We start from the raw sequence: 23563 nt of genomic DNA on the forward strand, positions 1-23563 counted from the left end.
TGGGTTCCAGGGAGCCACCCATGCTGTGGGTGCACACGGAATTCCCATTGCGGAGTTGTACCTGCCTGTGACTATTTATAAAAAACCGCGGTCTGACTGAGGCATTCAGACACCTTGACAGAATGAATAGTGTGTGGCACATAGACTCCCCATTGCTATGCCCACGTGTGCAGCTCCTGATGGCGGTGGCACAGGATTATATTTTTCATTGCTTCTGTACAGCGTTGTGGGCTATCGCCCCGCCCCTTTTAAAGAGGGTCGCTGCCTAGCCGTGCCAACCCTCTGCAGTGTGTGCCTGCGGTTCCTCCTCATGGCAGATGCACTTATAAATAGACATGAGGGTGGCCTGATATGGGGGCAGCTGAAGGCTGCGCAGGGACAATTTGGTATGCGCTGTGGACACTGGGTCGTGCGGGGGGGGGGGGGGGGTTGGGCAGCATGTAACCCAGGAGAAGTGGCAACGGAGTGTCATGCAGGTAGTGATTGTGCTTTGTTGGAGGTAGTGTGGTGCTTAGCTAAGGTATGCATTGCTAATGAGGGTTTTTCAGAAGTAAAAATTGTTGGGAGGGGGGGGCCCACTCTTGCCGCTATTGTGGCTTAATAGTGGGACCTGGGAACTTGAGATGCAGCCCAACATGTAGCCCCTCGCCTGCCCTATCCGTTGCTGTGTCGTTCCCATCACTTTCTTGAATTGCCCCGATTTTCACAAATGGAAACCTTAGCGAGCATCGGCGAAATACAAAAATGCTCGGGTCGCCCATTGACTTCAATGGGGTTTGTTACTCGAAATGAACCCTCGAGCATCGCGAAAATTTCGTCTCGAGTAACGAGCACCCGAGCATTTTGGTGCTCGCTCATCTCTATTCATGAGGCGTTATTGTGATCAAGATATAGGTATGAAATTCTGAAGGGTCACAGCCAAGCTTCATGACCGGTCCATTCACCATCCGTTCTCGTCGCATGAGACTTCCCAACCTGGGTGCCATGATGCCAGGAGTTCGGCACCCTGCGGCCTCTGATTGGCTGTAGGGATCACCTGATTTCCGCTGTTAACACAGACTGAGAGGTGGTCATGGCTAGCTGTTTAGTGCTTCTACTCTTTCATCATAGACAAACCTTGTGTTCGAAGAAATGGTGTTTTGTAGAATATTTGGGGTATCGTCCCCAATATCTGTCAGCAGTGAGTATACTCAACAGTAATTAATGAGAACTGTAAGCCCAAATAATGAAATCCACCACTTATAAATGACATATTTGGCTCCTTTATTATGGATATATTTTACAGAAAGATGAAACCATGAGGACAATAAATTAGAATTGGAATTGTCTACAGTGGGAACAGCTGTTCCATAAAAATAAACTATTTATAAAGCGAGTAACACAGAGACTGACAGTTCTGTCTGAATGATTGTACAGCTGGTTGGAGGAGGCCATTGCTGGTATTACTGTACATGGGATGTGCTGCTCCACACGTGGTACAAACACAGTACTCTGTGTAGAAGAGATCCAGAATGCTGCCTTCCGCGGGTCCAGTTACTCATCGACACCTCTTCAAGTACAAAATAGTTCAGATACACATTAATAGTAAGGAAGTTTACACGGATTGCTTTGCACGTAGATGAGGCGCTCTGCAGTACTATACTCAACTACTGTAACAAATGGTCATTTTCAAACGATGGTCATTTGTTCAAAAGCCATACAAAGTGCTCAGCAAGTTGCACAGGACACAACCTGCAGTTTTGAAACAGTAAAGAGATGCGTAAAAAGGCAAACAAAGAACGAGATCTTGTAATTTTAATGTCTCATGACATCAATTATACACTGCTTATTCATATTTAACTGCAGAAATGGGGACAGATTAAAAAACCCTTCAAGCAATCATAGCCTTCGCTCGTTTTATGCAAACCAGAGATGAGCCACTGGAGGCCTTTTAGGTGATGCTTGTCCCCAGCACATGTTGTGTTGTAGGAGATGTCATTTCCGTAAGCTGGTAAATGACATATCACAGCTATATACAGTGTCACTCAGAGGCAGATATGCCATATGCACAACCTGTGCAGCTGTAAACAGGGCCCTGCAGGCAAGTGGGCACAATGCCAAAAGAGTAGAGCTCTGTACTGTCTACCAGATCACAGGTAAGGGGCTGCACTTCTCTCCATTCAGGTCTCACGATTGCTAGTGAATTGGCACACCAGTGAGGGATTCTACATTCAGCCATGCATGAGGTGCTATCACCCCACTGTCATCAAATTAGCAAGGGGTCCATGTAGTGTTCTTCTCTGTCGCCAATACTTGCCCATGGTGTCACTGTTGGATCATCATTGATGGAAACACGGGTGATAAGTTAAAGGAGCACTCTAAGGGAGAAAATGTTTAGCTTCCTTTGTGTGCAATTGACATGATATGCATAGTATTACACTTTAATGGGCATTCCCATCTGGGCTTTTCATGGGCAAGACGGGAAAACCTTGCCCTCTGTTTCCGACCACCTGTCACCGAGCACTTTAGCAAGTAAATTAAAGGTGTATTCCCATCTCCGCTATGAGAACTCTGCTTAAATGACTGGCCATACGGCCCGTAACTATGCAAAACAGCCAACCGCTTCAATGCAACACTGTTTGCGTAGCTCTTATTGAAGTGAATGAGGGCTACAGAAACAGCATTTCTGCACTGCACTGCACTGCACCCCATAACTTCAATATGAGCTGCAGAAACAGCGCTGCGCTGTTTTCGTAGTTACCGGCCGTGTGGCCAATAACTATAGTAGTGATTTCCCATCTCGACTATGAAAAGCCAAAATGGGAATATCCCTTTAATGTTCTTGCTGACAACTATATTCATGAAATACCTGGGCCCCTATTGTCCTACGTGAACTCACTATGACTAGCCGAACACTACAGACTCTGCTGTGTGGACTGGAAGTCATCTTCTCTATTCATTCCTATAACAACCACAATGTGAGACTCATAAAAAAGACTAGAGAATGACTTCCAGTCAACAACAAGAAGCTGTAAGGTTTGGCTGGTCACAGAGGGGGTCATGTGGGACAACGAGGGGGACTGAGCATTTTATGGATAATGCAGTAGGCAAATATATTCGCCACATTACTATGGTCTTTATGTATATTGAATATGGAAGAAACTGTAAAAAGCTTCCCTGAATGCTCCTTTAATTTATTTTTGTCTTATTTTATACATTCAGTTATTTAACGAGATACAGTGGATCATAGACTCCTAGAACGGTAGAGTTGGAAGGGACCTCCAGGGTCATCGGGTCCAACCCCCTGCTCAGTGCAGGATCACTAAATCATCCCAGACAGATATTAATCATTCCTGTTCAATAAACAGCCGGATCCTCACATATAAATCAGAATGGATTCATTTTAATACTGTAAAATGTTTTTTTTCTGTTTAATTACTTTGTCTGGTTCTACTAAAGATTTGAAGATCATTTTCAGAAGTCACAATCTTTGATTAACTCTTATAGTGCAAAACTAGGAATGTTACATTATGTCTGTTTAAAGAATGTAAAACCTATGATGGTATTGTACCCCATCTAGCTGGCATCAATTAAATCTAGGGTATTGCAAAAACTTTATTGACAAGCTCAGATAATGCATTTTGGGATCTGGATTGACTCTTTCTTTAGACCAAGGTAATATGAGAGGACTGCACTTGACATTTGATTCAAACCAATTACTGAGTTTCCCTGGAAATAAGAGACTGTCTTATTTTCGGGAAGGTAGGGGGGTATCTTATACACACCTGGCCCATGGCGTCTGGGTCCCTCGCACTGGCCTCTGGTGCTGCGGCAGGCTGCAGAGTAATTCTCAGTGTTGACATATCACTCTCTTTCTGGTGACAGGGCCTTGAATATCCTGAGCGCCACTGGCTCAGCCAATCGGAGTCGGCACTCGATGAACCAATCACAGCCATTTAGAGATATTATTCCCTGAATGGCTGAGAATGATCAAGCGCCAGCTTTGATTGGCTGAGCCAGCGGCGCTCGTGATCCAATCACAGCACTCGCTTGCTGGAGATGGGGTATTCAAAGCCCCGTCACCAGAAAGAGAGTGATATGTCAACACTGAGGACACAGAAGCCTGCCGTAGCTCCGGGTACCAGCGCGAAGGACTCAGACGCTGACGGCTAGGTGGGTATTGCTGTTTTTTTTTTTCATGTATTTTAGCTAGGGTTTATTTTTTGGGTAGGGTTTATATTTCAATCCTCCCCTGAAAACCGGGTTAGGGCTTATTTTCGGGAAAACACGGTAGATAATTATAGTTAACACGATAGTTATATTTAACATTATATCCACGAGTTGTATCAATTATTTATGTATACTCTTGAGTTGTTTTATTACATAGATTTCACATGTATTTGTACTTTTTATTTGCAAACATCAATGTGCATTCTTTTCTGTTTGAATGATTTTACGAAAATTTGGTGTCGCTTTTGGATATGTATAAATACATAATACAGTCACAAGACTATATCTTTAATCTTATATAGGTACCAGTCCAAGTCCCAAGACACTCTGCATGAAATTTTCAATAAAGTCCTGCATTTCTGAATATCTGGGTGACAAGCTCTGAAACCACCAAACCTGTCTCATCCGGTTGTATCTTTCACCTATGGACATGCCAGTGATCTTGGAATCCCAATCTACATGTCTTGTTAAGAATCGGCTGCGTTGGGTTATTCCTAAACTACTACAATTCGGGGAGGTGAATACTGTATTAACAACTGTACTTATGTATCTCAAGCAATCTCTCCCTCTGGAACCAAGATTTAGTCCAATGTGGGGCGTCCTTTGTTATTTTTGTTGTTGTTGTGCACAGTCAGTGTTGTCACAGGGACACCAGATCAGACAAACTGCAGACATTTACCCTGTCATTCAATCAATGACACCACTGAGCAGAAGTAAAGTGGCAACAAATCTTTTCTCATAATGTGCAGTAAAGGTGCTTATTTCTATTCTTTTTAGTAGTACTCCTTTAAGTCCAAAAGTTTTTCGTTGACTTGCAGGACTACAGTTTTGTATTGGAGTTTTAAAACGTTAAGCCGACCCAATCTGAAGCGGAAAATCACAAAACATAGAAAAATGATTAAAAAAATGAAAACAAATTAAAGTTGAATTGATTCGAAAGCGGAGAGAACTTTAGCTTAATTCTTGAAATGGGCAAAACACTATGGGGGTGTCTGAGAATACACAATCAGTGCTGCCCTGTTCCACTAGTACCATTGTGATTAAAGTAAACTTGGTAATACAACAATAAAAGAAATCAGGAAAGTGAATACTGCTGTCACTAATCTACGACAAATTAGGGTTAAGTTCTGTCACCATGAAGCAGTGATACAACGTGTGAATATTTTCTATACAGATATTGGACATTTGGTAGCACAACATGACATACATACAACTTTGTTCTTTGTTTTACAATGAAGCATTTGATTTCTGATGGCTTCAAGTGTTAAAGGAAACAGAGCCTTGCCATCTCCATCACCGTTAACAAGCAGCCTGTAACAATAAGAAATACAACAAACACAGTGCAAAGTACACATGAGCAACACAGTAGCATCTCTCCCACTGAATGCACAATTTCTGTTGAAGTCAGGAAATTGGGTACTTTAAGGTGAACCATGTTGGCTGACCTCAGGCGGACTATGAGGACAGAAGCCATATTTGTAGACAGTTAGACTGAGCATCTCTGTGCATTTTGCCCCTTCTCCAACAAAGCCACCATGAAACAAATGTATAGAGTCTTTTACATGCAGATACATATATATTTAGATATATATATGAACATTTTTGGTTTGAATTCTGTTTTTGACCAACCTTAGAAGAAAACACTCTGAAATGGAAATGCATAGACATACTCGGTGTAACTAGATAATGACTGCAAGGGAATAAGTGGCTTTTTAATGAATTGTTCTGCTCTCATTAGATTCATTTGTCCAGCCTCTTCCTTGATCCCACTTCAGGAGCAATGGTCCGACTATTTTGGAATCCTCCCATTTGGCTATGTTGAGTTCAGGCAGTGTCCTGTGCAGAATCCTTTGGGGAATATGTAATGACATTCACAGTTTGAAATACAAATACCCTGATGCATCACATATTAACTATTAAGAAATGTGATTATTATACCTTTTTTTTTTACTTTTAAAGTCTTTAAAGTTAAATAGTCTTTGTCAAGGTTTGTGCTCAGATCCATGGTGAAGTAGAAAGAGATCAGGCCCTCTTCGCATGAAGCATTTCAATGAGAAGATTGTTACATGGCACATCACCATTGAGATGTTTATAATATAGATATTCTTCTGCCTGCAAACTTATTGCACGGATCTCTGGTAGCCGTAGCAAAAGCTGCCCGAATTTGTCTGTTTGCTGTGGGTAATTGCACAAAGTATAGTCCAGAAGAGCAGCGTTGACTTGTTCCTGAACTCCCTCTACCAACTGGAAGTTCTCCAAGTTCTTCACATCTAAAGCATAAATAGGAAAGACAATAATTAGCACATTTCCTTATTATTAATGCACCTAAGAAACATGACAGACACTATTGTAGAAAGTAATGTTTGCTGCTAGCGGACAAACTGACAGTATCCAGCAGACGAAGACACTACACTATGTATCTTTTATTACATGGTGGATACCATTATGGGCCCTATCACTTTAGTTGTAAGTTCTTGTTCCATTTTAGTAATCTGATTACTATGAATTGTTAAAAAAATACAGTATTGGTATTTCTTGAACGACAGTCACTATTTATAACGGAGGTACCTTTAGAAGGGTTGTCTCATCACAGGAGAACTGGGCTCATCAGACCTTTAGCAAAGAGAACATTTAAATCTCTGTTCACAACTGCTTTAGACCTCATGTCCATGGGGAAAATGAGGCCCGCCGCGGATTCTCCATGTAGAATCCGTTGCGGGTCCCTCCTGCCCCGCGACATGAGGCTGAAAATCAGAATAAACTCACCTGCTCCGGACGATGCGGATCTTCCTTCCTTCGTGGCCGGATCTTCTTTCGCCGGGCACATCCGCCGGGCCGAAGGAAGAAGATCCGGCCGTGAAGGAAGGAAGATCCGCATCGTCCGGAGAAGGTGAGTTTAATTCTGGTACGGGTCTCCCGCGGATCCGGACGGCTTCCATAGGCTTCAATAGTAGCCAGCGGGAGCCGTCCCCGCGGGAGACCCACACGAAAATGGAGCGTGTCCATTTTTTTTTCCCACATGCAGATCCGCGCCTGACGGAAAAAATGACATCCGCAGGTATTTAACTACCTGCGGGTGTCCAATGCATCCCTATGGGGCGCGGATCCGCGTGTGGGAAAAAAAGCTGCAGATTTTAATTCTTCTTTTCCCCATGGACATGAGGCTTTAAAGGGGTTGTCCAGTTGTAAACTATTGATGGCGTATGTGCAGGATAGGCTATCAATAGTTGATCGGCAGGGGTCTGCCACCAGGGATCTATGACAATCAGCTGTTCGCAGGGTTGGTATGCTCATGCATTCAGCTGATTTATGCAGGAAGCTGATTTATGCTATTGCAGTGCCAAGGCTAAGTTCCTATTGAAGTGAATGGGAAATTTGCCTGTAATACCAAGCCTTGCCACTGCAGTGGGAACAGAGCTGTCTTCAGCTAATCGACAGACGTACCTGGCAGACTCCTGCCTGATCAACTACTGATAGTTTGTAACAGAGCCTCCAACGCAGATGTGAACAGCAGCTTAGTTGCAGTCAACTGCTCATTTTCCCTACATTGTTAGGGGAAATGTAGATTCATATACAGTCATACAAATTAATGATTGCCCATGTAATACATAGACTGACCAGGTATAACAGAGCAAACTGCACTACAAATCGGTGGTCCGTCACCCTGTTTAACAGAACAGTGGCCCAAGTGGAGAGCCCTCCATTTATCATGCCTTAAAGGGATTCTGTGATCAGACTCATGCTTCCTGAAGCACAGGCAGCAGAACCTATAACAGGGATGCCTGTTGCCCCTGCGGGTGCTTTATTCTGAAACTCTGTGGTTTCAGAATAAATGCACTTAGAAGTTTGACTCTCAGTTATGGATGCAGGCCTCTCCCAGCTCAGCGCATGAAGACTGACAGCTCACCCCTGTTTGTGTATAGGTAGAGAGTTGTCACTCAACATGCTGCAGGAGGGGAGAGGTTGGTGCGGTCTGTCTCTATGACTTAGAGCTCAGCTCCCGAGTCAAACTTCAAAGTGCATGTATCCTGAAATGCGGAATGATTTTGTAATAATACACCCACGAGGGCAATGTGCATATCTATCCAGGGTTCATGCTGCCTATGCCTATGCTCATGACAGAGTCCCTGTAATACGGCCTATAGAAAGGAGTTGTTAAGATGAGTCATCCTCTATGAATGTCCAGAAGAGACATATTTTATATATTCTAATATGTGATATATTATGGTTATTGACAATTGACAACAATTCAAGCCAAATAATTGCTTACATGCATTGCATATTTCGGCACATGTAACTAATTCTATAAGTCTTATACCAACTACTCCAATGCCTTAACTAAGTGCATGACAATCATCTAATCTCTGCTTCCAGCAAAGTCTACATGAATGAAGAGACTGTTAATTGTTGACAGTGCTTATCTTATTGGATACCGAGAACTATAATGAAACATAAAACAGCTTAGGTATGTTTTCATTAGAAACTCTTTAGATAACTTCAATCAAGCAGAATCAAGGATAGCTTAAATAGAACAAGGTCAAACCCTTTAGTGACACAAAGGTTGTAGATTTTCAGAGCCAGAATATAATATATGGTCTCCTAATGAGTCTCCAGAGTCCTTCCTATCTTTAAACCAGAGTACTGCACAATTCATATCATTCCGGATTAATTTTTCTGACCCAAGGTGAATTTAGAAACCAACCCACCACACCGTTAATTCTAATAAAATAAGACAAGAAGCCTTGTTTCCATGAGACATTTTTCTAAATGATAGCGAAATCCTGGGACAGGCCAAGACTATGCTAATGAACCATCTGCTACACTCAGCTGGAGAGCAAAATGATCTTCACAAGGCACCACCTCCTAAAATATATATCTCTGTGACTGATCATCGGTGGAAAATAGATGGACTGCTGGCCTTTAACCTTGCAGAAGATTCTCATGAATTTTTATTTTTATATCGAATAGACAATATATTCTCATCCGAGGTGAGTAGAGAAGAAGGTTAAAGTGTCACCTCTTACAGGACTACCGTGAATCAAGGACAATGCCATGTTACATTGGTTAAATACAGTCAAGTCCCACTCGATCCGAAACAAGACATTTGCATTTGTAAACACATTTGTATGGGTACAACAGTTAAGACATCTACCCCTTTAAGTCATTTTTTGTAAGTCTGTGATAATATATTTCCAATGTCTAAAGACACCCAGCTAATCTCTGGGAGGTTTGAGAAAACTGACCAATATATTTAACTAGCTTATATAGGGGGTTATGCCCAGGTATACAGCTATCTATATAAATATTTTCTTATTGTTTCTTACTGAGAAATACTCATTGCTGACTTTGAGAGGGGTAACAAAAACATGCACCATTTTTAAAAAATAATTTATTTAGTTATTTTTTAACACTTTAAAGTCTGTAATTTTTAAAAAATCTATTTCAGAATTTTTCATATTGTGGTTCTCTCCCTCTGTTTTTGAATTCCTGCCTCATGCTGTTCTGGGTCTCTGCAGCCCTTGATGTCCTGGCTCTTTTCTGCTGTATCTTAAGTTATTGGTCACGCTGTTTGCTTGTCTCACTCACTCGCAGTAATTTTACTTTCTTTGCTTTTGGCGGGACTTATCCGATGGGTTTCTGATTTTTTGGATCAACCACTTGTCTCAATTATTCACCACGCTGAATCACAAAGCATTTTATTTTACCATAGTTTATAAAATAGGCTTCATTTATTGAAACTGTGTGAAACTGTATTTGTTGCACATAGCAACCAATCATCATTTCTTAGGCTGCTCTAATAAAATGAAAGCTGTGCTGTAATTGGTTGCTATGAGCAACGGACAGTTGAATGCTGCAGTATTTTAAATTGGATTATGAAGAGCATGTGCACCAAGTATGGTTGAGATTAGAGATGAGCGAGCATGCTCGGTTAAGGAAATTACTTGAGCGAGCATCAGTCTTTTCGAGTAACTGCCTACTCGTCCGAAACTATTTGGGGGGCGGCGGGGAGTTGCGGGGTGGGAGAGATCTCCCCCCCTCCGCTTTCCCACACGCCCCCCGCCGCCCCCCGAATCTTTTTGGACGGGTAGTAATTTCCTTAACCGAGCATGCTCGCTCATCTCTACTTTTAATTTATTGGTTCTGAATGTTCAGGTTGCAAAGGCCAAAAAGCAGACAAGTCAGTAAATAAAGGGTGGAGGAGAAGGGAGAAGGATAATATTTGACTGATTCTCTATAGAATCCCAGTTTTTTGGTCTACCCCACCCTTGGTTAGAAACTCTTTTAGAACAAGTGAGTAGATCAAGTTTACTCAAGACTGCCACAGACCCATTGACTATAATGTGTTCCATTTGATGCCGTTATCCACTTCGCCATTTTCACTGTATTTCATCCAAGATTTTTACAGCAATCAACGGAGCCTTTAATGCTGATGTGAACGAGGCTTAAGGGAGACAGATCATATGAGAAAACGAATACAGTGTTATTGCTCTCAGTAACAATCTTGTAGATATGATAATGGCTAACAAATAATGTCACAGGAAGGTTTTGCGATGACTAAAGGTGTCTTCATGAGATGTGGTGCACCATTTTCTTGCTTTTACTGAAAGCTATACCACTTTTTTTTTAACTTGATAGCACATTGGCAAGCCTTTTCTCTTAAAATTAATAGAGGAATGTAGCATAGGGATTAGTGGCAACATTCAAAGCCCAGGTGGATTTAGGTTTAGAGAATGTGACATCAGAAAATAACCACTGGTTTAAATCACGTTTTTATGTTAAACATTTATATACATTTTTCGTATTTTTGATGATTTTTAAAATGTTTTATATTACTATGTATAGTTAAAAAATACTATCTCACAGTTTTCACTCTGCCCATTAACCCTTTCCAATCCACTGTCTGACGTCTGAAGACATTCTGATTGAAGGCTGTACAGCTTCGATATTGGAAGACGTCTGGCAGGGTATTCTTACTGTATATTACTGGCTGCTCTGTTGTTGGGGGGCCTCTACAGCATGTCCCATACCGCAGTACTGGCTCTAGCCAGCAGATGCCACTATTGTGAAATGACAGAAAGAGAAAGCCCCCCAGAGACACAATAGAATGGAGGAGACTCATTGACTTCTATGAGAGACTGTTCTAGGCATGCTCTGATTCCTGTTCAGATTTCATTGTGCAGGGAAGGGGAGAAGGTAAGCTGTGATTATTATGCATTGTGAATGGTGTTATCTAGGTATCGGTGTCATCTGTTATTGTTATCCTGCCTGTTATGATGAGATGATTACTGAAAAGTTTTCTCTATATAGTAAGGATTGTCAGCATACTATTAGGCTTAGCGGTCAGTGTACAAACTGCAGAATATTAGAATTCTTTTAAAACACACTTATTGACATAGAAACTGTTAAAATGGAAGCCATCCGATCCGTGGCCCTTCCTCAATGACATTGCGGAAAGGTCGCAGATTCTGTGTCATTGCTAGGCAATGATGCGGGAAAAGCAGAGGTTTAAAAAAAATCTGTACTCTGCATGTCCGATGGCTCGCCATGCGGACAATCCACAGTACAAAGCAGATAAAAGAAAGGCAAGTATATGCGGATACCGACTGGGCTCAGGGTTGGGTTCTGCTGCTGGATCCCACATGCAGAATCCAACACGCCTGTGTGCAGCCGGCCTAAAAGCAGCTCCTATTCGGGTTGACCTTCTTTCTGCCATCAAGGTATTACATGATGGCCAGGTGAATGGCCATTCAGTAATATTAAGTTTTCCCTACAGCTGTTCGCTTTGGGCCCTTCAATCTGGAAGGCCTTGTGCATTTTGGCATAGCCCCTATAAACAAAAAGGATCTGGCCCTATAGATATACCAGAGAGAGGGCAAAGGTAGGTTACTATGAGCAAAAAGCAAAGAATCATAGGAATATAGTATGTTGTACTTCCATGTCAAACAAGCCTTCCAACTAAAATGTTTGCTTGTAAATGCAAAGTTTACATAGTAACATCTTAAGCAGAACATCCTTTTGGTCCCCCTGAATGAGCCCTATCTAATCTAATCCGGTTTATTCACTCAGGGACTAATTACTTTTTTTTTTTCATAAAACAAGCTCAGAATAAGCGCGTGATGGGGCCATGTATATTTTTCCGTCTTTACTGAACAGTAGACCCTAAGGTCCTTTTGAATATATTACACATAGTCAGACAGCAGAGTGATTCCCCGTTTACACACCCAGGCTATCCTGCATACATTATTGTAATCAAGCATTCAGTCTGCTAATTAAACTGAATATCAGCATCAGGGCCCGGCTTAGCTTTGTTAATGGAGTAAAATAAACTGCGTTATTTAGCTGTGAAGGTCGCCAATTCATATCTACTAATTAAATACATCATTAACCCTTTTACAATTAGTAGGCTAATAAAGATGGCACTATGTAATAAAGATGGCTTCATCCTGTAAAGAGATAGTCGTACTGAAGAGTCTCTTTGGACAGTTACTATAGGAGGAGGATTATGGCAATGTAGTGCAAGAAAATGAATACCCTTTAATATGTTTCTTATTTCATACTGGCCAAAAAAAGTCTAAAGAAGCATTCAGAGGCCTCTTATTACGTGCTGCACTTGGGTTCTTTTCATTTTAGTCTTTTCCTGGCTTCTGGGCAAATTATAATATTCAGCCGATTGGAAAAGCAAAATAGCCCGAAGGTAGATGGCCATTAGCAAGAAGAAGCCAAAGTGGTGTGTTTGCATTTCTGGCATCAGTTTATTACTAATTCTACCTTAATCTGATCAATACAGAGGACCTGTCAACATTCCTGATATTTCTGTTTTGGTGAACACCCTATAAAATAACTCTGAAGTTTCCTTCCTTAGAACCCTGTATTGTGTAGCAACTTCCTGACAACTGGGTGTTAGCAATATGCCTTGTCAATAGGGTGTGTCTCTAAACAGTCTAGGGGCTTCTTCACATGGGTGGGATTTTAGTCCCATTAAGCGGTCACCTAATGGGACGAAACGAAACCATTGGTCTCGGTTTCATTAGCGGTAGTCTTACCTGCTAATAGTACGGGCGGGAAAAGATAGGACTAGCGGTGAGCGTAGTTGTGCATACACCCATATGGTTTTGCCCTAAGGGTATCTTTACACTGGACGACTATTGGGCACATAAGCTTTACAGAGGAGTGAGAGTCGTTTGAGTTAATGGAGGCGGAGCGGGCAGGGATCATTTCGGCACACCAGCTTCCATTCACAGTAACCTTACACGACCCGATAGTTGCTTAGTTTTTAGCAGGACAATTATCACCAGAATTCACTGTTTCCAGCAAGAATTGGGGAGATAATCGCCCTGTGTGGGAATATCTTAACATTGTAGAACCAGAGCTTTCAGTGTTAGTTAGGCTAGGCATTCACTAGCCGTCATGTGATTCTGTACACTGATATGCATTGGTATGTCCTATTTCTCATCCATGAATCGGACAGGAATAGTACATAGCATGAGCTTTCTTCACGCTGATCATCAGTCTATGTATTGTCTCACAGGCCTATAATGGGGCCATGTGGATCAGCCATAAACACGCTAGTGTGTCAAGAGGCCTTCGGGCTTCTTCCCACTGGCGAGGGTGATATTGGGCAATTATTCACGGCCTGATATCACCCTCGTAATCCTTATGAAAGCCCCTGGATGTGAGGCGTTTTCACATGGAAACAGCCTCGCATTCCTGCGGGGGTTCCCTTCATCCCCACCGCGGCTGTGTCAGCCATGGCAGGAGATTGTGATGCAATCCCACTGTTTTTGATGTGGCTGGCGCTGCTGCCACCGGCCCCATTGAAAATATGTGGAAACCCCTGAATGCGACAACCTCACATCCCTACAGGGCTGAAGAAATCCCCATGCACGGCTTTCAATCGGGCCAGCGCTACTGCATGAAGAAAGGACATGCTGTGGTGTGTTTCCCGCATCGCATCGCGGTGCCATACAGGAAAACATCGCAAATATGAATGAACCCATTCAAAAGAATGGGTTTCATATTTGTGCGTCTCGTAATGCACAAATCTCGCACGATTTTCTCACCAGTGTGAAGACCCCCTTAGTGTGAGATAACACACAGCGGAATTGTTGCGAAAATTCAGCTGCCGGATGCAAGCTGGAATTTGGCAGTTAAACAACATATGTGAATGGGGTTTTAACAGCCCGAAAATAGTCATGCTGTGGATTTTCAGATGTGCAGAATGCTCTATTTACTATGTAAATTATACTTCTCCTTTCTGGATCCACTTCTGGACTTGGCTCCAAAAACTGCAGCTTAAAAAAACCCTATGTGTGTCTAAAAAACCTGAGGTGCGGAGGGAATCAAGTCCAGACCAATTAATGGACTAATTGTATTATCACTAGTATATATTACAAATAGTTATACCTAACGAGATGTTGACTAATTAAAGTGATACATATTGAAAAGACTCATACTACCCCTAAAATTATTTGTGCACTGTACACCTTGCCCTTGGAAGAGTGTCTAGTTTGATTGACATGCGCTAATTTGCATATTTTTTCCCAAGAAACATAGCCTGGACAAGTCTCCTTATACTCACTGGGTCTCTTCAATGAGGATAGCCTGAGCTGTGTGCACTTCTGATATACCACTGCATAACACAGCAGCACAGGGGGACTTCCAACTGCAATTTCTTTTCCTTACAGAACTAACAATAGGGTGCAATATTAAGTGTGCCAACTCCATTATCTCACCCAGTCCAACTTGCTGGAGGTGGGCAGGGCAGGACATTTGTGTGTATTGAGTGTCGGAGATGGGGGTAGAGGTGACCAACAAGCCACCCTGTAGTCACCAGGGTATTTATATAATGGTCTGAGACAGCAGACTGAATATTTTGAGTAGATAATGTTGTCTAATTACTAGATGATCTGAAATGTTGATATGCTGGATCATCAGTCCATCTGAATATGCCCACAATCGGCCAACAAATGTTTGTTCATCAGTTGATGTGGGCATGAAACCGCTTACTCGTGGCAGCACATTTTCCCATTTAAATAGGGGGATGCCTGCCAATGAGTGCTATCTCTAAGGAGTCGATTGATTGTAGTAAAGATTTTTCATCCCCATACCATTGATGCTCAGCCAATGACTACAATGAGCACCGATTGACATGTACCTGTCGATCAGTGTCTGTTATATAGCAGAGAATCGGCTCTTGTAAAAAGGGGGAAAAAAAGATAAAGTAATTTTTTATTTAAAGGTAGAATTTCACTGATCCAGAACTGCTTTTATAAATGACCCCCTCGATTCATGAAATGAAACTTGGGTTAAACATGAATACATGTAAGTAGATCCTGTATACCAAGAACGTATATTGAGCCACACTGCACTGTTCCCGGCTACTAATCAAAGCTCTCCCTGCAGACTTTAATACTGCTGTATTTATAACACTTCTTGCTGCCCCATATATCTTATAGTATTGCACCATCTACTGATATCTACTGCTCACTGAGCTCGCTCTCATTGCTCCATATAACTGCATTGATCCACAGAAGTGTCTCACATAACTCATCCTCCCTCTTCTCTCTATAATGTGCTCTTATCTTGCTGTTTAAAACATTAAAGTGGACGACGGCATTCACAAGAAAGAGCAACATTAGACTGACAAACAATATTACTGACTTTACAAATCATATCTTTCATGGAGATGTTGAAGTAGCAGCAGTTCCCGCTCCCTTCCCTGCCATGCCAGGCCTTCCACATTTTCCTGGCAATAGAACCCAGTGTATCCCTACTCGTTGGGGAATTGGGGAATATTTCAATTATTTTGCCTTTTCATACATATAAGGTTATGTGTGCAGCACCTTCTGTGGATACATCTAAAATTACTTTGTATCGAAATTGTGTACAGAAGTAGATACTTGTAATTCCAAATGTTGCAGCTTGTAAGAAAGCCCTAAAGCCCTAAACTCTGAACTATTCTCCCATAATTTATTATGCATTATGTGGTTGAACAAAAAATATATTACATACATGCTTGAAGTATTTAAAGGTAATTTGTCATCAGAAATAGACCTGTTATTTAAATCAAGTCTGTTAAACATATATCATTTTTTAAAAACTTTTTAGTATTTATTTTTTTAATTTTCCATGTCACTATTCATTACTAAAAATCCTACTATCTTGCAGTTTTCACTCTGGCCACTGGGCCCAATAATAGTCTGACACCTTCTGTGGTGTACAGTAGCTTCATGGGCTATAGATGGAATAGACTGGGGAGACTCATTGCTTTCCATAGTAGAGCCTTCTCGGCACAGGCCATGGAGCTCATTATGCAGGGAGGGGGAGAAGGCGAGCTGTGACCATCAGCTACTGTGAATGGTGGAAGCTGTGTTATCCATTAATAGGTGTTACCTTCATTGAAATTGTGTTAGTGATGATAATCAGATAACTGATATAAAAGTTTTTTCTGCAGAACAGCATGTATTAAGGCCATTTTACATACAAAGATGATCACTCAAAAGATGGCTTATATGAGCGATCATTTTGCATAAACTACTAATTGGTACTAATGCCAAATATTAGCTTATTAATGCATGCGAGCCGTCGGGAGCTATATTCAGAGAACAGTGGGTGGTCTGTTCTCTGAATACATTCCCTTTGTTCTGCCGCAGGGCTGACAGCTGAGACAATGTATTCAGCGCTGCCCTGGGCAGAACACAGCGTGTGGTGCTTCTTATCAGCTCTTCGCCTGAAGGATGGATTTTATGCTGAATTGAAAATCATTGTTGGGCAGCAAAGTGAAAGATGGGCACATTTACACACAACGATTATTACTCAGAAGATGGCTTTTGAGCAAATTTTGAGCAATAATCGTTGTGTGTAAAAGGGCCTTTAGACTATTATTAGGATTTTTAATAAACATAGTGACATGGAAGAGTGAATGAAATCAACAAAATAAAAAAATATTTTTAATACAGACACTTGTTTTAAACAGTCTGTCATTTTCTGACGATTCATTAACTATAAAAGCAATTATTATGCGTACCCAATCCTTAATTTGTGGACTTTCATCAGCTTTTTCCTAGTTACATGACGTTTCTTGAAAAGCTGAGTGACGACCCTGTGGTTCTCATCAGAAAGCAATGATTAGCACCCAGCTTTCACGGGACCCTGAATGGCAAATAGTCTAATCATATAGCCATACATTGCGTGATGGTCACTTGCACATATAATAGGCATATTTTCCTTTTTGGACTCTTCCAAAACAAGCTGTTTGAGTTGTAATAGCATTCACTCAGTTAGAAGATACTATTAACCCCTCAGTGACTGCTAATTCGCCTTTTTACAGCAGTTACTAATGGACTTTAAACCTGCACATACATCTATTTAGGGCGATGGCTTGGCAGCCAGTAGTGGAGAAACCTCAGATCCTGCCAGTTTAACCCCTTGCAGGCCACAATTAGCAGCAAATGCAGCATGTAAGTAGATGACAGTGGGAGGGGGCTTCTGTCACCCATCGGCACCCCACAATGTGCTTGCAAAGTACCAATGAGTTCCTATAGCAGCCAGAAGCCTGACAATTGCCTCCATGTCTGTCATGTAACTCGGCTTATTAGGCCCCCCTTTGGTAGTCTATTGGCTGATGTCATAAGCTTAGTAAAATGCACTACATAAGTAATGCAGTGTACTATGCTTGCAATCAAATAAGTACATCATTAAGTTCTCTTACAGGACTAAAAAATAATGTCAAAAAAGTTCAATAACCTTTAATTAAAAAAAAAAAATCCAGGTAAAAAAAAATACATATTTTTCCCCATAAAAACTATTTTAAATGGATAAAATACTAAAAATGTTTTTTTTACAAACACCACATAATAGATATCACCACATTTGTAATGATGACCCAAACAATGAAAATATTTTGTCATTTACCTCATATGGTAAACGCCATAAAAATAATTTTAAAAAGTAATGCCAAAATTGTTATTTTTCTTTTGTTTGCTTCCCAAAAAACACAATTAAAAGCAATCCAAAAGTCATATGTACCTCAGATTGGTACCATGAAAAATTGCAACTCTTCCCGCAAAAAAACAAGGTCTTACGTAGCTTTGTTACTGGAGAAATAACACTGCTATGGGTTTTACAATGTACTGCTGCCGATTCAATTGTTTTTCTTTAAAAATGTGTATTTTTGTGCAAAAGTAAAAATTAAAAAAAAATCTATGTAAACTTTGTATCATAATTCTGCAGATATCCAGTTATTTTAACGGAATGCTATAAAAGCAAAACCCAAAAGACAGTGGTGGAATTTCTAGGGAATTGTCCCATCTAATCCCTAAAAAATGTAAGAAAAGTTATACAATACATTATTTGTACCCCAGAGTGGGCTATTAAATAATACATCTCATACCACAAAAAAAACAAGCCCTCATATGTCTATGCCAACAAGTTATGACTCTTGCAATGCAACTATGAAAATGTTTTGGCCCTTAAGGCACAAACTAGGCCAGTTACTAAGAGGTTCAAGCATACAAAAATTTTCAAAAACAGCCCAGGTCCTCATTTGCTACTGCTTTGCTCTATCAGTCCAGTTTTCCTAGAAGATTTTCCTATTTTTCTGCTGCCCTGTTGTTTGCAATCCAATTAGGGTGTGTGTGCATCGGGTGTCCTAAAAAGCCATTCTACCAGTACTGTACTGGCCAGGACTTTCTCTCTCACACTTCCTATACTGCTTTGCAGAGTCCTACTCCAATCAGCTGCAAGGCAACATCTGAATGTCCAACTTCTCTGTTGCATGTAGTTACTAGCAGTGTCCCCATGTCCCTGTTATTACAGAACCCAAATGTCTAATGACAGGCAGTGGATTGCAAAAGTGCTGGAAGGGAGACCCCTAGTGGCAGCCACTTCAAATTTGATTTTCAGTGGAAAAAATTAAAAACTTTTAATGCAATTATATTACAAGATTGATGAGACACACATGGGCTGTTAGGTGAGTATAAGGGTTCATTCACATGGGTTTAACCCCTTCACGACCAATGACGTATCGGTACGTCATCCAGTGTCGGGGTATGTATGAAGAGAGGTTGCGTCGCGGTGAGATCGGGGGAGCCGTGCAGGTGTCATGGCAGCCAGGGGCCTAATGAAAGGCCCCAGGGCTGCCTTAACAGACTGCCTATCAAGCCATCCCTGGGGGGTGGCTTGATAGACTGCCTGTCAAAAATCAGTATGATGTAATGCTATAGCATTACGTCATACTGCAGGAGCGATCAAAGCATCGCATGTTAAAGTCCCCCAGGGGGACTTCAAAGTAATGTAAAAAAAAAAACAATATCAAAAGAAATATCTATTATTAAAAAATCTAAATAATAAATTAAAAATATGTATTTGGTATCGCCGCGTCCATAAAAGTCCGAACTATCAAAGTAGTGCATTATTTTTCCTGCACGATGAACGTCGTCTGAAAAAAAATAAATAAAGAACGCCAGAAATGCACTTTTTTAGTTACCCTGTCTCCCAGAAAAAACGCAATAAAAAGCGATCAAAAAGCCATATGTATTCCAAATTGGTAATATCAGAAACTACAGGACATCCTGCAAAAAATGAGGCCTCGCTCAACTACGTCGACGGAAAAATAAAAAAGTTATTGCGCGCACAAAATAACGGCAGAAAATAATTGAAAAAAATTAAATGTCTTTGAAAAAAAAAAGAGGAGCATAGTAAAAAAAAAACTATGCAAGTTTGGTATCATAGTAATCGTACCGACCCATAGAATAAAGTTATCATGTCGTTTTTGTTGCCGAAATGTCGTTTTTTCCCCCTCATTTTACTCCACTTAGAAGTTTTCAGTACATTACTTTAAATAGCACCATTGAAAAATACAACTCGTCCTGCAAAAAACAAGCCCTCATACAGCGACGTCGATGGATACATAAAGGAGTTACGATTTTTTTTAAAGGGGGGAGGAAAAAACGAAAATGGAAAAAGAAAAAGGGCCGCGTCATTAAGGGGTTAATATAAATACGTGTATTTACATGACCAAGAATGGTATTTTACCACTCCAATGCAAAAACAAACATACGCAGAAGAACCCATTCTCTTCAATGGCGTATTGCGGTGCATAGTATGCACCATAACAGGACATGCTGTGTATTTTTTCACGCGATTGAATATAATGTGAAAAATATACTCATGTTAACGAGCACATTAAAATCAATAAGTTCTACTCAGTGCATAATACGCTGCGCAAATACGCTCATGTGAACAAGCTCTAAGTTGTGTGAAAAGTTAGTATCCATTTCAAACGATGACATAACAGATCAATTCAAGCACTTATAACTAATAACCTAATTAAAGGAGATGTCCCGCGCCGAAACGGGTTTTTTTTTTTTTAAACCCCCCCCCCCGTTCGGCGCGAGACAACCCCGATGCAGGGGTTAAAAAAACCACCCGCACAGCGCTTACCTGAATCCCGGCGGTCCGGTGACTTCAATACTTACCGCTGAAGATGGCCGCCGGGATCCTCTATCTTCGTGGACCGCAGCTCTTCTGTGCGGTCCACTGCCGATTCCAGCCTCCTGATTGGCTGGAATCGGCACGTGACGGGGCGGAGCTACACGGAGCTACACGGAGCCCCATAGAGAACAGCAGAAGACCCGGACTGCGCAAGCGCGGCTAATTTGGCCATCGGAGGCCAAAAATTAGTCGGCTCCATGGAGACGAGGACGCTAGCAACGGAGCAGGTAAGTATAAAACTTTTTATAACTTCTGTATGGCTCATAATTAATGCACAATGTATATTACAAAGTGCATTATTATGGCCATACAGAAGTGTATAACCCCACTTGCTGCCTCGGGACATCTCCTTTAAGCATAAACACTGGAAAAAAATCTGAATTATCAGTGAGATTTTAAAGGCATAGCCCAGGCAAAAAAAGTAATAGTATAATGTCCTGAGAAGGCACAACACCAGGATTCTCTCTTCGGTGTCCCTGTATCACCCACCTCCCTATATAGCCCTGTATTCATAGTGCAGTGTATTAGTTTCCCAGTCTAAAGTGATGAACAATCAAGTCAGCTTATTCATTTTACTCCAAATGACAAAGTCACACACGGGACTGATCACCTTGCTTAAGGGTATATAATAAGAGAGAAAAGAATATATTATCCCATTGTATACAGATGTTGGGAAAACGTAGGAAATACCTCTAAAGGGTTAATAAGTATCAGAGGATTAAACTTGTAGAAACCAAACGATCAATTAATATAGTTGTCTTGGTCTAACAAGGTCACCTCCTTGCCGTCTGTATCAATAATGGCCTAATATCATTACATGGAATAATCCATCCATTAACCGGAGTACAGTATTCTGTGTTTGATAGACAGCAAATCCATAGTGCAGTCGGGGAGGCTTCGCATCGCGGTCGCTTGGAGACACAGTGCTGACTGAAGACTTTCTGCTCTGCTTTTAACTCACTTTGATTGCTGCGTCCCAAGGCAGCCCAAGGCAACAACATAAAATTCAGTGTCTGTATGTTCGCTTTTTACTATACTGGTAAAGTATAGGCTATACATGCATATGTAAATAATGAGAGGAATTACGCTATTCTGTCACGTGATAATGAGCTTGTATGTGTGTCACGGACATTGTTGGTAGACTCAATGCCATAAGGATAATGGGAAGTAACTAATGATTTCTACATGTCTTCACTTCTGGGATTCTATGGACATACTTAGGGCAGTCATCCAAGTACGAAGAGGGTAATGGTGTTACTTTTTCAGTTTGAGTTTTCATTTTGTTCTGCGTGTGATTACAATATAGGAGGTGTAAGCTAGTATTAAAGGGGCACTCTGGTCAAAACACATTTTTCCATCCCTGCCTGGCCATCACCTGATTGTTTGCCATACTCTTAGGACTCATTCAGACGAGCGTGGTTTAAACGCTGATACAGCAGCGTGTAAACCACGCTGCTATAGAAACTAATAGGTTCCCATGGAAGCACTCACACGGACCCTTTTTAGAATGAATGCAGACTCGCCTGTCAGCTCTATGGTGCAGAGCGCTTTCCATTGCCTATGGGAGCCATGGAAGCACGCAGCCAGCACCACGGATGTGTAACCAGGCTGCTTCACAGCGCTAGAAGGAGCCCATTCACGCAATCATTTTCAGGATGACAGCAGCGTGGTTTACACATTGTTTAGCAGTGTGTAGGCTACGCTTGTTTGACTGCATCCTTAAGATCTCCTTTGTGTATTCCAGCCACTTCCCTGTAGTGTAGCCAGTTTCGGACTGGGGTATATAAGGCCCACCAGTAGAATTGACGCTACAATTTCAACTACCTTACCCCACACAGCATTGTGATGCCATATATTACAGTTTTACTTAAGCCGCAATTAGTATTTGGGGGTCCCCAATCCCCCATACCCTGTGATTAAATTGTGAGGTGCCTTGAGAATTCTGAATGCCCCGGGCTGCTATGAATGATTGCCTATCAAGGCATGCCTGTTACAGGTCTTGATAGAGTGCCTGTCACAGGCATGCCTTGATAGGCAATAGTATAATGCAATACAATGGTATTGCATTATAATATATGAGTGATCAAACAATCACAAATTCAAAGTTCAAGTCCCCAATGGGAACTAAAAAAAAGTGTAAAAATAAGTTGAAAAAAAGTTTTATTGTTAGAAAAAAATAAAAGATAATAAAAGTTAAAAAAAAAACTTTTGGCATATATAATAAAAAAATCAAAACGAAAAAATTGAAAACGTAAAAGCAGTTTCATTCAAAGTGATGCATTATTTATTCTATACAGCGAACACTGACTTGAAAAAACTAAACAACGCTACAATTGTAGCCACCCCATCTCTAAGATTTATTAAAGCTACTACTAATAGAAACTACAGGATGTCCCACAAAAAATGAGCCCTCATGCAACCCTATCGATGGAAAAATAAAAAAGTTACGGTGGTTCAAAAATGGCGGCAGAAAATAATTTTGTTTTCAAATATGTATTTTTTTAAAGTAGTGCAGCAACCGTAATGGTGCTGGCCCACAGAATAAAGTTATCATGTCCTTTTTCAGCATTGTGTACACACTGCAAAGAGTGTACATCCCCCTGCAAAGATTGCAGAATTGCATTTTTTTCCCTTTTCACTCCATTTAGATTTTTTTTATGTTATTCAGTACATTACACGGTCCCATTGGAAGATTCAACCTGCCCCACCAAAATCAAGCCCTCAGACAACTATGTCAATGCATAAATAAAAGAGATATAATTTTTTTAAAGTGGGGAGGAAAAAAATGATGCAAAAAAGGGGCAGTGCCATTAAATGGGTTAAATAGACATACAGTGGTGCACATTTAGGCTTAGCTCAC

The 23563-nt window shown here is 41.1% G+C and overlaps 1 protein-coding gene across 2 annotated transcripts in view; it reads right to left on the reverse strand.

The window, feature by feature from the left end:
* Positions 1–1261: 1261 nt before the first annotated feature.
* NR5A2 (nuclear receptor subfamily 5 group A member 2) overlaps positions 1262–23563 on the reverse strand; it is a 117849-nt gene continuing 95547 nt past the window's right edge. For both annotated transcript variants that reach the window (XM_066597174.1, XM_066597173.1), the window contains exon 7: positions 1262–6479. In XM_066597174.1, coding sequence (XP_066453271.1) covers positions 6232–6479 — 248 coding nt within the window. In that variant the 3' untranslated portion in view covers positions 1262–6231. The remainder of the gene's footprint in view (positions 6480–23563) is intronic.

The sequence above is a fragment of the Eleutherodactylus coqui genome, chromosome 3 (assembly GCF_035609145.1).
Source record: "Eleutherodactylus coqui strain aEleCoq1 chromosome 3, aEleCoq1.hap1, whole genome shotgun sequence".
Taxonomy (NCBI): Eukaryota; Metazoa; Chordata; class Amphibia; order Anura; family Eleutherodactylidae; genus Eleutherodactylus; species Eleutherodactylus coqui.